Source organism: Chinchilla lanigera, unplaced genomic scaffold, assembly GCF_000276665.1.
Source record: "Chinchilla lanigera isolate Chin_1 unplaced genomic scaffold, ChiLan1.0 scaffold00031, whole genome shotgun sequence".
Classification (NCBI taxonomy): Eukaryota; Metazoa; Chordata; class Mammalia; order Rodentia; family Chinchillidae; genus Chinchilla; species Chinchilla lanigera.
In genome coordinates, this window is record NW_004955432.1 from 9286566 (window position 1) to 9303307 (window position 16742).

Genomic DNA, 16742 nt, shown 5'->3' on the forward strand with positions numbered 1-16742 from the left:
CCTATTAGACTGTCAGCTCCATTAACTGTAGAGCCACATCTGCCTTTTCCAACAGAGTATTTTCAGTGACTAGCACACTGCTTGAACAAAGTATTCATAGATTTTTTTAAAGAAATTATAACAAAATACATTTTTTCCTCCCAAAATGATTTTGATTCCTGATCAGTGTTGATTCTGAAAGAAATTATACAACTATTGGTTTTCATGTGTATTATCTACTTCATATTATTTTTCCATGAATTCCTAACAGTTTTTGAGCTTTTATATTCCCTACAGTGACCAAAACGCCTGAATTTCTTGGAATTAAAATTTATATTTCTTTACCTTTTTTATTTTCTGTATTTACTTTATTTTATAGATCTATTTACTGAATTTAAGACCAAGCCTGTGTCATCACCAGACTCCTCAGATTCTTCTTTCTCTGCTTTCATTTTCTTCTTCTTAGCTGGGGCAGCAGCATCGGAGGGGCCAGGGTCTCCGCATGTGCAGCACCAGCTGCCTGGGCAGGTCCACCAGCCCCTACACTGCAGACGGCTCCCAATGTTGACGCTGGCCAGGGCCTTTGCAAAAAAACCAAAAAGATTCTACACTGATTTTAACCACCTTAATGAGGGTGTTGATCTTATCCTCCGTGAAGGTGACCTCATCGTCCTGCAGGATGCAGGCAAGCTTGGAGAGGGAGGCCAAGGTGCGGGCAGCTGGGCATGGTGCTGGTCCCTGCAGATGTGGTGAGGGCCTCATCGTGGCTTAGTTCCTTCAGAAGAATCGAAACCCTTGGTGGCAGTTGAGGAAAGGGACCGATTAGTTTCTTATTCCATCAGACCTTGGCAATCATGTATCTGTTGCATTTTTAATGGAAAAGTCATCATGTCATACACTGAGTTCTACAAGATACCTTTTCAATTTAATAATGTTTGGTAAACATCTTCCTGAAGTCATAATATATAATCTACACCTTTTAACCATTTATTTATTAATGAACATTTAAGCAGTTTAGATATTTTTATCTTTACAGCCTAAGCTAAGTCTTTGGGTCAGTTAGTGATCTGGAGAGTACAGCACATGATCTCTGGCACTTTCAGAGAGATACATCCTGTATCTTCTTAACACATCTTAATTTTTTTCTTTCTTCCAAATGATTAGTTTACTAGTTCACCTCCATCATTCAACAGAACTCTTTTTTTTTTTTTTTGGTACTGGGAATTGAACTCAGGACTTGGTGCTTGCCAGGCAGGCACACCACTGAGCTATATCCCCAGCCCTTCAATAGAACTCTTGAGTGTTCTTCCAGACACTGTTCTTAGTGTACATAGGAAGCAGTGAGGAGCAAAGATAAGCACCTGCCCTCTCGCATTTTTATATTCTAGCAAGGGAAAAAGATGCGTACATGTCAGTTTAAGAAGTAAATTATCACACAATTTCACAGAATAATAACTCCTTCTAAAGAAATAAAAAAAGTGATGGCTGGGAAGAGTTCAATTAAAAAGCTCTCTAAGGAAAGAACAGGAAAACCTGTGAGAATTAGACTTCTGTACAAGTAGAAATATATGTCTGCATCTAAGTTAATGAAATAAAAAGTGATCAGTACACTGCCATTAAAGCCCTTTTTAAGAATCCTCCCTTCCCCAGTCTGTAACTCAGAAAGGCCCAAGGTTCTTGACTGGCAGGGAACCCACATGTTGGACATTGCCTTCACTGGCTTCTTTCTCCCTCCCTTCTTTTCTCCTTCCCTCTCTCTCTTTCCTTCATTCTTCCCTTTCTTCCTTCCTTCCTCTCTCTCCCCCACCACCCTTTTTAAATGAATGTGTTTCACCTATATAGTTGATGGGAGCTATTTCATGTGAAAAAAATAACAAAAACAAATACTTCTTTTGTAATTGCTTTATGTCAAATTCCTGGTGAAGTAGTTTTTGGAAATACCTGTCATTTTTTACCTGAATCAAAATAGTAAACTTTGTGTGTTCGGCTGTTTCTCATTTCTTGAGTAGTCTTGTGGAAGTAGTGCTGTGCACTGACAAAGAAAAGGTACTTTTGTTCCTTCGTTCTTTTTAATTTAGTTTCCGTTTTCTTTGTATCAGTACTGACTTCTTTGAAGGTTATTGCTAGTTTGTATTTCATCTGAAAATAGAAGCGTTTATCTTTGCAGCAGGAAAGAGAAAGGCACCTTCATTTTAATCCTTCCTAAAGAAGAGAGCTAATGCCCACTTGGGACTGAGCAATGAATTGAAATGCTTCACATGACCTAATTGCAGTTCTGTGGCACTTTCAGAGTGAATGTGTTTGTTACATGTTCATGAAGGCAGTGACTTCTCTTTGTCTTTTAAGAACTGTTTTTCTTCCATTGTTACCTATTTCAGTTTTAAACTGCATGCTTTGAAAAAAACTTAACCTATGCAGGTTGCTTTTATATTTTCCTTTCTTAGTATATCTAAAATTTTAAAATCTTGCAGTTCAGAGATAATGTATTGAAACATTTTAAAATTTTAGATATCTACTGATCTCTAGATAATTAGAGATCAGTAGTGCAATAACTACCGATAACACTATCTAAGATAATACTAATCTATCATAATTAAATTCAGTTTTCTCTCCACTTAGTTGGCTCATGAGTGAGGTAGTAGGATGACTAATCTGAAAAAGAACATTTAGGAATTAAGTCCTAGAAATATACAGTTGCTACCATGAGAAATATCAAGAAATAATCTTATGGAAAAGTACGTGGAATCTCATGTTTGACTTGGAATACATTTTCCAGAAGTAACACAGTACATTTTCAAGAAGCAGTGTGATACCTAGTGTATAACTTTTGTAGTGGAGTACCTCAGGTTTACCCATTAAGGTATTTACTGTTTTGAAGCAGAGTGTTTCATAATTAGTTTAAAAGCAAATTGTTCTTGATGGTTTGGGGTTTTTCTAAGGGTAAACTAGGTTTAAATTACAGTTTTCCTTTTTATTTAATGGCATCTCTACACAGAATAGTTTGGGTTAATTTTCCATGTGTTCCTAGTTGTCTTAGTTACTTTTCTCATTGCTGAAACAAAATACCTGACCCCCAAAGCTAAAGGAAGAAAGGTTTATTTAGCTTACAGTTTGTAGAGGTTTCAGTTCACAATCGGCTGACTCCAAGGCAGGCTAGCGTGGCAGAGGGGCAATCATTCATGGAGGCGGAAGACAGCAAAAGCAGTGAGAGAGAGGGAGACAGGCCTCTTTCTGTCCCTTATATTGTATCGAGTCTGTTCACTCTAAAGTGGGTGTACCACTAACACTCTTAATCCCAGCATTGGACTGTGAATGAATCACAAACTCTAGATTCAGCCCCTTCTGAAAAGCCTGTTGCCCATGACTGTATGAGGCTTTGGGAGGACACAAACCGTAACACTCGTTATGTTCATGGGATACCTGTATCTGTAGACATGGCAGGATAGCTGAATAGGAGCACAGGTGAAATAAACTGTTAATGCCATGTGTTAAAAGATTGGGTGATGTTAGTGGCGTAATAACAAGTTCTCTGACCTGACATAGCATCACACACAACACACACACATGCAAATTAGTATATGCATGTATGTCAAGCACAGGTTGAAATAGTGGGGCATTTATATAGTCATAGTCTTATAAAAGTAGACTGGATCCCTTGGGGATATTTGGGGAGAAAGTAACTATTAATTTTGCTCTACTCCTTTGCTTAAGAAATGTCCAGTTTTGAGCACCTGTAGTATGGACTGATTTTGTTCTGTTCGTTGAGACTTTTAACAACTGGTTCATGAAAGAAGAGGTGGGCTCAGTGTTAAAAGCAGAGTAAATACCTTTTTAGTCTGGATACCTGCCCTGCTTAGATTTTTTAAAAAGTAAAAGCATGGATGGCCAATTCTACTGCATGTAAACAAAACTTTTTTATACTAACGTATTACTGTATCAGTCCAGGTTTATTTTACCCTCACTTTTTTTCTTTTCTTTTTTATGGGGGGGTGTCAGGAATTGAACTCAGGACCTCATGCTTGCCAGGCAGGCGCTATGCGCATACTCTGAGCTGTATCCCTGGCCCCTCAGTCCAGGTTTAGAACCTTGTGTTGGCTGGTTCCAGATAGTTTCATTTCACTTATAAACTGTATCTCTTTTACTGATAATTGTAATTTTCAAATGTGTAATATGTTCACAGATGTGCCCTACATTCAGTCTGCCTTGTTCCTATTTTGATTTTTGTTGAGTCTCCTGCCTGCTTCCCAGGGCCCATCTACAATTGAAAGCAGAGACATCCTTGAGCTTTAAATCATTGGAGAAACTGGAAAATGCAGCATACCACATACTGAAGTGAAAAGTCCGTGCTTTTGTATTTTTTTAAATAGAAATTTTCAAACAGTTAAAAACTATGTTTAACATAAGTCTGCACCATAATTTTTAAAGGTATAGCAATACAGACTGATTCTGTAGATTATTGCTGCTCCTAACATTTTAACATCCTAAGTGACTTTTCTCTTACTTTTAATTTTTTCTGTAAAACACAGTTTATAAAAAGAGAGAAAATAACATATTTAGATGTTTAGTTTTGTACAACTTGTGTAGGATTGTCTTCTGTTTTGCCCTTTGCATATTTAATATCATTGTGACATTACAGATTTTATATCCAGCAAGGTTTTTAAAACTCTTCATCACACTTAGGAGTTTTTATATACTCACCATGGAAATGATTTTGCACAACTGCTGACTATTCTAACATGCGTGTCCTATAACTGCCTGACTGTATATTTGAGTTATTTGCATTTTTCACCTTTACACATAGCACCACAACCAACCGTTTCACCCATATTTGTGATTATATCTTGGAGTAGATGCCTACAGTAAAATTAATAAGTTAAAATATGAATTTTTAAATGCTTATAATACATTATATAATAACACTTGCTAAGTGATATACTGATTTTTATTTTTTTTTTGCTTTTTCTTCGGTACCGGGAACCAAACTCACGACCTTGTGCTTGCCAGGCAGGCGCTTTTGCCGCTGAGCTAAATCCCCAGACCCTGATTTTTATTTTTACCTAGAGAGTATGTGAGGACCAGCTTACTGCACCTTTACTGACATTAAGTATTGCCTCTTTTGCCATACTTGGGTAATTTGCTAGATAAAGAGTTTATATCTTTAAACATAAACATAATGTTTATGTTTTGTAACTTTATTTTTTAAATTTACTGAATATTACAATTTTCTATATTGTTAAAAGTAGTATACCAGTTTCTTTTAATTATTGGCAGATTTTTATATGGTCAGCTTCTGTCAGTATTTTCTTTCGTGAAAGTATTCATTCATTTCTTATGTGTTCATACCAGAAGATTCTAAGGGTCAGCAAGTTAATCCTTTTGAGTCAGAGAATTTGGTGAATAGTTCTAGTCATATGGAGTGAAGTAAGAATGGATGGAATGATTGCCATAATACTAACAAATCTAATTCCAAATAGCTATAAATCATCTAGTAAGTATTTTGGAGTTTCTTCTGATTCTTACATTGTGATATGATCTTTAGTTCTATGTTTACTGCAGCAGGCTGGTTACCATTTGATAGTTCACTGGCTAAAATTGAGCCTAAATGAAGACACATATATTCACTCACAGTTGATTTGTAAAAAGATAAAACAGACTGGATGAAAATTCATGAGAACCTTAATAATAATTATCATTCAGTGGTATGATTATAAATTTTTATTTCTAATGCTTTTTATATTATTTCTGTTTTCAAAACTGTAAAAAAAAGTATTGTGGGGGGATTTTTAAAAATGTATTGTAAGGTCCAGTGGTCTTGCCCTTATAGTAAAATGATTTTCTTTTCAGAATGAGGTGCAGGGGCTTCAGCATCTGCTTTCCTTCTGGAAACGATGTGTGAAAGAGTAATAGTTTGAAGTCCGCAGTAGAAGTGCCTGTGGAAGCCTTTCCAACTTTCCACAGCCCAGCTGAAACTGGAAAATTAAATAAATGATAATCATATACATTTGTTTATACTCTAGATATTTTGGATACTTCCTAAGAGTGTGATAACCATTTTAACTTCATTTATTTCTTTTCAAAGCCCTATGAAGGACTAAGACCTCAAGATCTGCGTCGATTGAAAGATATGCTTATTGTGGAAACAGCAGACATGCTTCAGGCTCCTCTCTTTACTGCTGAAGCTTTACTTCGAGCTCATGGTAATGAAAGAAATGTCCTATATTTTTGATACCCAGGTACCTTTTGAAACTTTTCAGAGTTCAGAAGTGACTATTTTTGTATTTTAGTGTAAGATGAAATGTTTTTGCCCAGAATTTTTTTGTGCAATGGTTACTGCAGCACTCATCATCCTCATAGCACCTTTTAAGTCTGTGGAGAGCCGGGCGTGGTGGCGCACGCCTGTAATCCCAGCACTTGGAAGGCTGAGGCAGGAGGATCACTGTGAGTTTGAGACCAGCCTGGGCTACAAAGTGAGCTCAAGGCCAGCCTGAACTGCATAGTGAGACCCTGTCTCAAGAAGACCAAAAAAACAAAACAAAAAAGTCTGTGGAGAGCCAGTGAAGGGTTTTCAACATGCTTAGATTGGCATTTTAAAAGAAAAATATTTTGACAAATAAAATACCTCCAAATCAAAAAAATTTTTTTAAAATTTTTAAAAATCGAACTCCTAAATCAACTTACAACCTCATTTTAGAAATGTGTCTGGTTTTAATATGGTGGGTATTGGAATCCATAGTCCTAGTCCTGATTTTAACAGTAATTTTTGCTGAATTTCTTCACTTATAAAAATTGTAGTAGTTCATTTAAATAGCCAAGAATTGTGTTGTTAGTTTTGTCAATCATGTTAATTTTGTGTGATATCTGTTTCTCACTCTGAAGTATAAGAAGCGAAATTAAAGGCAATTCTGTCCCTTTTAAGGGTTCTTCTCCTTTTTTTTTTCTTTTCTTTTCAGACATAATCACCTTATGGGTTTGACTTTTTTTTTTGGTACCGAGAATCGAATTCGGGACCTTGCACTTGCCAGGCAGGCACCTGTGCCACTGAGCTATATCCCTGGCCCCGCATAATCACCTTATGGAAGTTTTCCTAAGTACTCATCTGGGGGTATAAATTCCCTATGATTAAGACACCTTTCCTGCAAGTTGTCACATGCTGGGTTGGACCTTGTCATTGCACTGTCAATATTGTACATTGCAGGGGGGAGGGCTGGTTTTAAAGAATAGTATTTTCTAATTTTGAAATATTTTTACAAAGAGAAAGTGGTAACTGCTAAATTTAAAAAATAAAAACAAAAATACACTAAAAGCAAAAAAATGGTCTTTGGGTATTCCAGTTATTTTAAGGCTCTAGCTGTTTAAGTAGAAATCTTTATCTTCTATGCTAAAGTAGATCACCACATTCCAAAATGTTTGCATAATCTGATCACAAGAAAATTTACAGTTTCATATTTCATCATCCATTGATCAGCACTGTCAATAATTCATTATAAAAATAGCAGGATCACTACCTACAAAATCGATATTCTTGTGGTTTTCCAATTGGCATTCTTTTTCTACTGTATATATCAGTAGCTCTTAAATTTTAATACAAAAAGAATAGGCTGGGAAAGTGAACATAGGTTTCTTTTTTTTAGTTCTTTTTTATTTTGAAGAAACAAAAAAAGTAATGAAAACGATACACAATTTCAAAACAAGGTGATAGGAAATTAACAATAGTTATTATATTGCATATTGTTATCTTCAGAGTAGTTGCTCAGATTACCAGGTAGAGGTATGCAAAATCGATCAAGCCATATAAGCACTAATGGATCCTTTTAGTGAACTAATAAAAATTAATAGTACAGTTATCTTAGCAATCTGGTGTATATATACATATATCTTTTTTTCCCCTTCTTTTCTCCTTTACCCCATCCCACGTGTTCTTTTCTTTTGATCAGTTTCTTTCTCTTTCATTATATATATTGTACCTTTTGGATCTTATTTACTCTTTCAGTTTCTTGTACCAGGGAGACAATACAGTGTTTGCACATGTGAGTCTGATTTATTTCACTTATGAGTATGGTCTCTAGTTGCATCCACTTATCTATAAAAGCCCTAAGTTTATCTTTCTTTATAGCTGAATAGTACTCCATTGTATAAAAATACCACATCTTTTTTATCCATTTCTCGGTTGATGGACATTTGGATTGTTTCCAAGATTTAGCTGTGACAAATTGTGCTGCTATAAAGGCTAACCCCAGAGTCTTAAGTCACTAGATACAGGGATAGGCATAAACCTCGCCTATAAAAAGGCCTATTAAGTGGACTATTCCCTGAGAAACATTGCTAGGCACATTTATCTATAGAAACCAGTAATTTCAATGGGCACCTAAACAACAGAGACAATACTGCTAATTGACTTTAATCAAATATTCTACACTATATTTCTGCATGCCTGTTTACCATTTTCTCCTCAGCCTAAAAATGTCTACAGTTGAATTCATTTCTCCCACTGTTTTGATGACTGTACACCAGCGTTCACCTAGTTGCTTGAGACAGACACTCAGAAGTTACTTTACTCCTGCATCTCTGTTATATCTGTGGCACCTGTCCCCTCATTTCTTTTCCCATATATCAGCCTCCACCCACCTTCCGTTTCTGTCCCACTGCCACCAAGTTAAATTCAGGCTTTCATTATTTTTCGTCTAAAGTGTAGTGCTCTGAGTCCTGTGCTCCAGTTTTGCTGTTCTTTTACACAGTAGTTCCTTTGCTATTAGTGGTATTTTAAAATGCACTCTGGGCATTGTCACTCCCTGTTGAAAATCCTTCAGTGGCTCTCCACAGACTTAAATTTTTAGTAGGCTTTATGGCACAGGCTTCTTTGCCTGGGCTGTTAGTCTTGTCAGTTCTTTACCTTCCCCTCTCCAACTTATCCTTAAATATTTCCACCTCTTCTAGGAAATGTTTTCTGAGTATGCCTTCCCAAGTATCCTTCCTGTCTATTCCCATGATATCTCCTTCATATATTTTACTGAAATCTTGATTTTCCACTTTTATTAACTTGGAAGGTGTTTGAGGCCTGCTTTCATATTTTTTTTCACAGTACCTATCTCTCAGAAAACAGTTGTGGAGTAAATAAATAATGTACCTGAAGTATTATTTATGTGTACTTTTAAATCAACACTTACTGTTACAAAATTATATTTCTTCCTCTATAAATTTTGAAGTAAATCCTTGCTCAAAAAAATATAATTTAGAATTCAGAATAGCTTTCAAAATCATATCATTTAAAGACAAGATACTTTCTTTTTAGCTAATAACAATGCTTAACAATTACAATTTTAAAAAATACTTGTGCAAAAGCACAAACTACCTTAGGGTAAAATTTCTAGCACTAGCAGGCGTACTTTGTCCTTTACGTCACCTATCAATGCACAGTGTGTTTTTAAATGTGCTGTGGAGCTGACCAAAATATGGAAGTTACTCATGAGCAGGGAGATGCAGCACTGCACTTGCACACTCGTCTTCCCTTACTTGCAGTTTCAGTTTCCATGTTCGCATTTATTTATGGTCAACTGTGGCCAAAATACTAAGTGGAAAGTTCCAGAGGTCATTTGTAAGTTTTAAATGGCGCACCGTTTTCAGTAGCCACGTGCAATCTCACATCATCCTGTCCAGTATATGAATCACCCCTTTGTCCAGTGTAGCCACAGCATATGTGTTACTCGCCTGTTAGTCGCTTACTAGCCATTTCCGCTCTCAGATTGATTGTACCAATGTTGCAGTGCTGTTTCTGTGTAACCATTGCTTTATTCGGTAATGGCCCCCAAAACACAAAGAGTAGTGATGCTGGCAATTTTATTGTAGTATGTTTTAACTGCTTTATTATATTGTTGTTACTAATTTATAAATTTATTTTAATCATAGGTATATAAGCATAGGAAAAAAAACAGCAAAAAGATGGTTTAGTACTGTCCACAGTTTTCACCATCCAGTGAAGGTGTGTAATGGTTGGCATATATCCCTATGGATGAGAGGAAGCTACTGTACTGGCTAGCATCACCTGATGGCTGAGACAAAATATGAGCTCAAACACAGTAAACATTGAATTATGTGACAGTCCAAAAAATTTCCCTTTTGAGTAGGTGCGCTGGGGGATCTTCTCCACACAGTAACTCAAAGACCCTGACTGAGAAATTGCCATCTTTAACAAAGTGGCTTCCAGGTTTTTCCTGGTGATTATCTCTATTTTAGCAAACTAGTCTGAAAGGGAAAATATGGAAGAATAAATTCAGAAAGTTTTTTCAGCCACTCTTGGAAATGGCATACATCACTTACATGCATATTCTGTTGTTCAGTCACATAGCCACACCTAGCTACAAGCAACAGTTCTAACCTACAAAATTATTATGAACAGTTAACCTCTTCGCCATAGGTATCCATATTCAGCTAAATAATTTAATGCATTGTACCTTGTAAATTACAGTATAATGTGGAATCTAACACTAACTTTATCATTAATTTCACTATAATTAAGAGGAACACTTTCATTCCTATTTTTTTACACGTTAAATAACTAACTTCCTTTTTACCTCAATAGTTCCAGAAATTTTTTATGTAATAGGAATAAATTCTAGCAAGGTGAAGTTAATTGAATTGTTTTACTTGTCATTTGTTATTCTGTGATAATTTTTTGATAAGCTACTAAAACATGGTTTCTATATTTCCCTAATTGTGGAACAAAATATAGGCTAATGTTAATTTTCAGATGAACATTCTTTTATATTGTTTAGTTAATATCAGGGATATTTGATAACCAGATAACAGTTATAGAAATAAATGATGTTAATGAGTAAATCAGACAATGCCCAGAGCTGTTTACTGTAATTTCTCTGAAAGCCCATATAAGCTGTGTTTTAGAGCTATTAAACTGGAAAATTTGCAGATTATATCCCTGGTAACATTCAGCTTTACACTGGAAAATAGCTTTGAGTATACTAGTTGTCAAATGTAGTTCCAAGGTAATTAAATTGGTCTAAATTAAGCAGAAGGCAGAAATATTTGGCAATTTTTACTAAATAGTAATTGAATTTTAAGGAGGACTGTGTTTAGAATACAAAGTTCATTCTCTTGAGTTTTCCCCAGTAATAAAAGTAATTTATGTAATTATGTAATTGAATGCTACCTAATGAGAAACTAAATAAAATTTACCAAACATGAAACTAAAACTAATTTGCTTGTGCTTAGACTAAGTTTATATTGAGCATTATTTTTAACTTTGAAAGCTCAGTCATCCTCTGTGAGCAATTAAACATGGTAGTGCACATCTCATTCTACTGTTTTCCTAGGAACACTGTCTTTTCCCAAGGTTTTCATCAAAATATATTTCTCCCTGCGGACTACACTTCCTTTTTTTTATTAGCTCCATCTCTTATGTATTAGACCTTTTTGAAAGCACCTCCAGTATATGGCAAAACCTGCTTAATCTTCTATGTAGAACTCCTACTCCCCCAATAGTATTTGGTCATTTTCCTGCATCTATTGACTGGATCACCAATCAACCACAGTATTCAAGGCAGAAACCTGGAACACCAACTTTGACATTTTCTTTTCCTCTGTCCTACCTCCCAAATTTAACTTTTTCCTGTGTGCTAATTGCTGTTACTACCAATTAGCCCTCATTGTCATTGTCTCTTACTAGTACTCTACATAAAAGCCTCTTTCTTGGTCTACCTTGCTTCTACTCAAGACCTGTCCGGTTTGTTTTGTTTTTCCACAATTAGAATAATGTTTTCAAATCTAATCACGAGAACCTATCCTTCCTGTCCCCAGTCCTAACTTTTCATTGACTTTCTTTCACTCCTAAACTGAAGATAAAAATGTTTATAAAAAGTCTTTTATGTCCAGGCCACTATCAGTTTCTATAGCCTCATCTCATGCCATGTTTCTCCCCTGGTCTGAATACATTGACCTCTATCTGAATGTCTTTCTCCCCTTTTGTCCTATTTACCTCCACTCATCTGTTAGAGGGCCCTTCCAGCTATTTCCCCAGGTCACACTCTCTGGCTTTCCTGACTGGCATTCTCTGCCTACCTCATCATGGTGCTTCTAACAGTAGTGGGGTGTGTGTTTCTGTCTACTTATTAATGTCTTTCTTATTCCTAACTATAAGTTCCATGAAGATGGAGATTGTACCTGTTTTTTCCTTCCATTGTATCATTACCGCCTGACATTGTAATGGCACTTAAAAGGCATTTCGTAGATATTTACTAAGTGACTGATACGATATAGTCAAACAGAAATTGAAAAATATTTGTAGTGAACTCAAAAACTGCCTGGTTCCAAAGAATGATCTTTATACCATTCACCATAGCTAACATTTTGAATGGCAGCAATGAGAAAATTTGAGGAACTGTGTAGAGAATATATCCTAGATATACTGACAGGTTATAGAAAATGATATAACTAAAAAAACGATATAACTAATGATTTCATGCTTTGAGGCAAAGACAGAATTTTTGACAGTATGACTTTCAAAATTAATGTAAATTGCTTGGAAGAAAAATAAATAAAAATGAACTTTTGCAGTTGTTATTTTCACACTAAAATTACCCTAGTGACTTTTTTCATTGTTTTAATGATTTTCACATGATCCTAAAGTATGCTGTCTCCCATTGATAATAACTTATCACTTTTGTCTGTAGCGCACTATTACTTGTCTATTTGTTTTCCTGAGAAACTATCTTGTAGATAACAATATGTAGAACAACCACCATTGATAATTTCCTACCACGTTGTCTGTAATTCGGTAAGCCCCCCTATTACTATGTTATCCTTTTACTTTTTAAAATAAAAAATAAATAAAGTATGCTGTCTATGTGAAAGGAAGTCCTAATAGGACACAAGGAAGTTAACATTGTTTTTCATGGTAGTAGGATTAATCTACATATGCTGTTTTACAGTGTTTTTCAAAATTAATAAATGTTATAAAGCTTTCCATAGCAATAAGTATATGACTACATAATCTTCTAGTTATATAAATATATTCCGTGTTGACTATGCACCATTTTTTCTTTTTGCCATTAAAAATTATTCCTTGAAGCATATCCTTGAACACCTGTATATTCATTTACTTAAGAGAATTTTTTAAGAGTAAAATTATAAGAACACACTTTTAATCAAAATTCTGCATTTCTTAATTATGAGTGAGGTCTAGTATATTTTTTATGTTTACTTGACATTTGTATTTCTGTGACGTGTCATATCTCTTGTAGTGTTTTCTCTATTAAGGTTAAAACCATGTAGGTTACATTTTATCACTGATTTTAAGTTTAAATTTCCCTTTCTCCTTTGACTCATCTTTTTGAAGAATGTGATTTAATTTCTAAATATTTAAAATGTAAATATTCTCTTATTTCCACTTTAACTCCACTCATTAAGATTTCAGTGTTGTGAAATTTCTTGAGACTTATTTAATGATCTGCCATATGGTCTATCTTGATTTTAACTTGTGCATTTGAAAAAATACATCCTACTAGAATTTTCTTTTGTGTAAGATTCTAATAGTATCTATGGTGTTTACATTGTTCGTGTCTTTATCAATTTTTATTATCTAGTTTCATCAGTTGTTGAAAGAGGGTGGTAAAGTTCCCATTTGTGAACCTGTATTTGTATACACCTCCTCCTTAATGCTGTCACTTTGCTTAGTGTATTTCCAAGCTTGGATAGTAGGCTCATACACCTTTATGTCTTTCTGACTTTTAATGATAACTCTTCTAATGATGAACAGGTCCCTCTACTGCATATCTTTCCTGCTACACTTTACCTGATGCTCTAACAGCGTTTCAGCTTTCTTACATTGTTTGTGTGTCTTACAGATTATTTTTTATCTCTTCTAATACCCTCTGTCTTCTACGGTTATTTTTATAATTCTACTTTTTTAACTGAGCAGTGCTTTCAGACAGTATCAAGTAAAAAGCCTTGTTCTTATGTAAAATTGAGTTTTTATATTTCTAGTTTCTATAACATTGTTTTTAAAAATCTCTAGGAATCTTTTTCCCCCCGTGCTTATAATCAAACCCAGGAACTGACACGTGCTAAGGAAGTCCCCTATCACTAGACCGCACCCCATCCCTCTTTTTATGATTCTTTATGCTCGGGAAACAGCACAAGAATTAATTGCTATTTGAAAATTTGGAAAAAATTAACTATGGAATCATATGAGCCCTGTACTTCAAAAATATATTACTGTAATTTAAAATTTTTCCATAATTAGTAGTAAACTTGTGGTTTACTACTTTTCATGCATTCTCCAATTTTAATCACAGTTTCCTAGAATACTGTCCACTTCATCCAGATTTTAATACTGGCGTGTAAGTTCATATCCATTTGTTTATTCCAGTAAATAATTTATTGAATATATAGCTGGATCTAGGCCCTGGGCTAAGCAATCAAGAAAAGATAGATTACAATATAGGTACCAGCTTTGCCCATGAATAAGATTAGTTTGAAAGACACTGCATTTTCTTCCTGTTCTTTCCATTTTCTCTCTACATATTCCTGTATCATTTTCAGCTGAAATATATCAATCATAAATTTTTGCTAACTACGCCAGGACTGACTTAGGTTATTTTTCATTTTTCAGTTCATAGATTTTGTCTATCACGTAAGAGATCTATTTTCCTTTGACTTAAAATAGTTTAAAACAGTTTTTCTCCTTTGGTGTTGGCAGTTTCACTCTCAAAAAGAACTATTCTTATTTGGCCACTGAGTTTTTAAAATAAATTTTGTTTTGTCCAAAGAAATTATTTTTTGCTATTCTTGATTCTTGCTGGAGAGTTTTACTAATATTTTGATTATTCTTTCCTGTCTGCCTCTTTAAAGAGCTCCTCATTTCCTTGGTTAAATATTGTTTGCTTTTCACATGTTATTTTCCTTGTCACTACCACAGCTCTGCAGCTGTCTCCTTGCACACTGACCACACCTCAAGAGCAAACAGAAGGCTTTAGCCTACCTATTATTCTGGTTCTGTTTTCTGAGAATCAGGGAGGACATGTGTAACTCATTAGTTCCAGAGAAGGCCTACCTTTACCAGCAAACAGAACATACCGTAAGCCACTGAAATTAAGTCAGTATGGCTCCTGCACAAATCTTGACAAATAGACCATTGCAACAATAGAGAATCAAATTTACAGTAAAGATAATATTGTAGCTCAGTTGAGGAAAGGATAATTTAATGATTGATTATAATAATATAACTGGCTGGCCCCCTGGAATTAAACTGCTAGAATACCAGAAGGTGGGAGAAGGAAGGAGGGACCAAAAGAAATGCAAGTTTATATTGAAAGGACTGAAGACTTAGATGTAAATTCAAGGACCAAAAATAACCTCTGACTTTCTAAGCAAGTGAGAAGCTAAAGGAAAGATATACTGAAATGTATGGAATTTTTAAATTTTTATTGCTAACTACACATATTTGCTATGAAAACCTTTAAATTGACAAGCAGTTGGTAAGTAGTCCAATAGAAAAATAAGCCAAGCATCTAGATATGTAACTCATTGAAGAGCAAATCTGTTGGGCAAAATATACATGAAAAGGTATTTGAACTCATTGGTTGTCAAAAAAGTAAAATAACAATGAACTACCACTTCTTCAGTTTTTTTGAGACAAGGTCTCACCATGTAGTTCAGACTGGCCTTCAGCTCCCTGTGTAGTCCAAGCTGTCCTCGAACTCAGGGCAGTCCTCCTGCCTCAGCCTCCCAAGTGCTGGGATTACAGGTGTGTGCCACCAAGCCCAGCTTAGCACTGTCATTTCTTAAACATTTAAAAGAATTATAACGTTTACTACCAGAGAAGAAACTAGTAAAGTCCTCTGTTGCTGGCAGAAATACAAATTTTTTCAGCCTTTTTGGAAAGCCATCTTGGCATTATTTTTTAAAAACCTGGCAGTCCATATATTGATTAGTCCTATTCCAGGCAATTTATCCCAAAGAACTATAAACATGAATATATCCTTATACATGTGCACTGATACACACCGCATTGCAGCATTGCTTTTGCGGCAAAAAATAACAATGAACAAAGCAGGAGAATATTTAAATAAATCATCATTCACAAATTGTTTTACACAGTAGACACAGTCCTTAAAAAGAAGGAAATAATGTTAAACTAGTTTACTTGGATTTTTTTCAGGAGATTGAATAAGTGAGAAATGAATATAAAGTATATATATAATAATCAGAAAGCCTCTTTGTATCTTCACATGTTGAGTATGTTTATGTATAATTGTGTTAACCTGAAGAACAATATGGGAAATACTTGGTTGCTAAGGTGGACTAACTGACAAAGAGTATGAGAGGGCAGGAGACACACGTGAAAAAAAGATCCTACTCTTAAAACAGGATATAAAAAATGTAAAAATAAAATAAAAGCAGGATATGTGATATGCCATGTATACCTTCATGCACAATATGCATGCTTGTGTATTTACAAAGACTTAATAAAATAAGGAACTTCAGCACAGCAAATAGTAAGTACAAAATGATCAAATCTTTTGAAACGCTTCTAAGAATTTTTTAAAATACTGAATATGTGGGTACAGCTGTACTTAAAAGTCGTATCAATTCTCCTAGCCTCTTTATAAAATCTTTAAGTACTTTTCCAAAAGTATGTCTTAGTCAACACATTTTCATTTGGTAGATAACAAGATCCAAATGAGATGGATGTTTCATCATTTATTATTATAACTTTTTTTTTTTTTTTTTTTTTTTTGAGACAGGGTCTTGCT

General features: G+C 34.9%; 1 protein-coding gene and 1 pseudogene across 4 annotated transcripts in view; one reads left to right on the forward strand and one right to left on the reverse strand.

Moving 5' to 3' along the window:
* Nucleotides 1-16742, forward strand: part of Ankib1 (ankyrin repeat and IBR domain containing 1) — a 138411-nt gene that overhangs the window by 66248 nt on the left and 55421 nt on the right. For all 4 annotated transcript variants that reach the window (XM_013515948.1, XM_005388008.2, XM_005388006.2 and 1 more), the window contains exon 5: nt 6059-6176. In XM_013515948.1, coding sequence (XP_013371402.1) covers nt 6059-6176 — 118 coding nt within the window. The remainder of the gene's footprint in view (nt 1-6058; nt 6177-16742) is intronic.
* On the reverse strand, nt 217-1164 carry LOC102028006 (annotated as a pseudogene).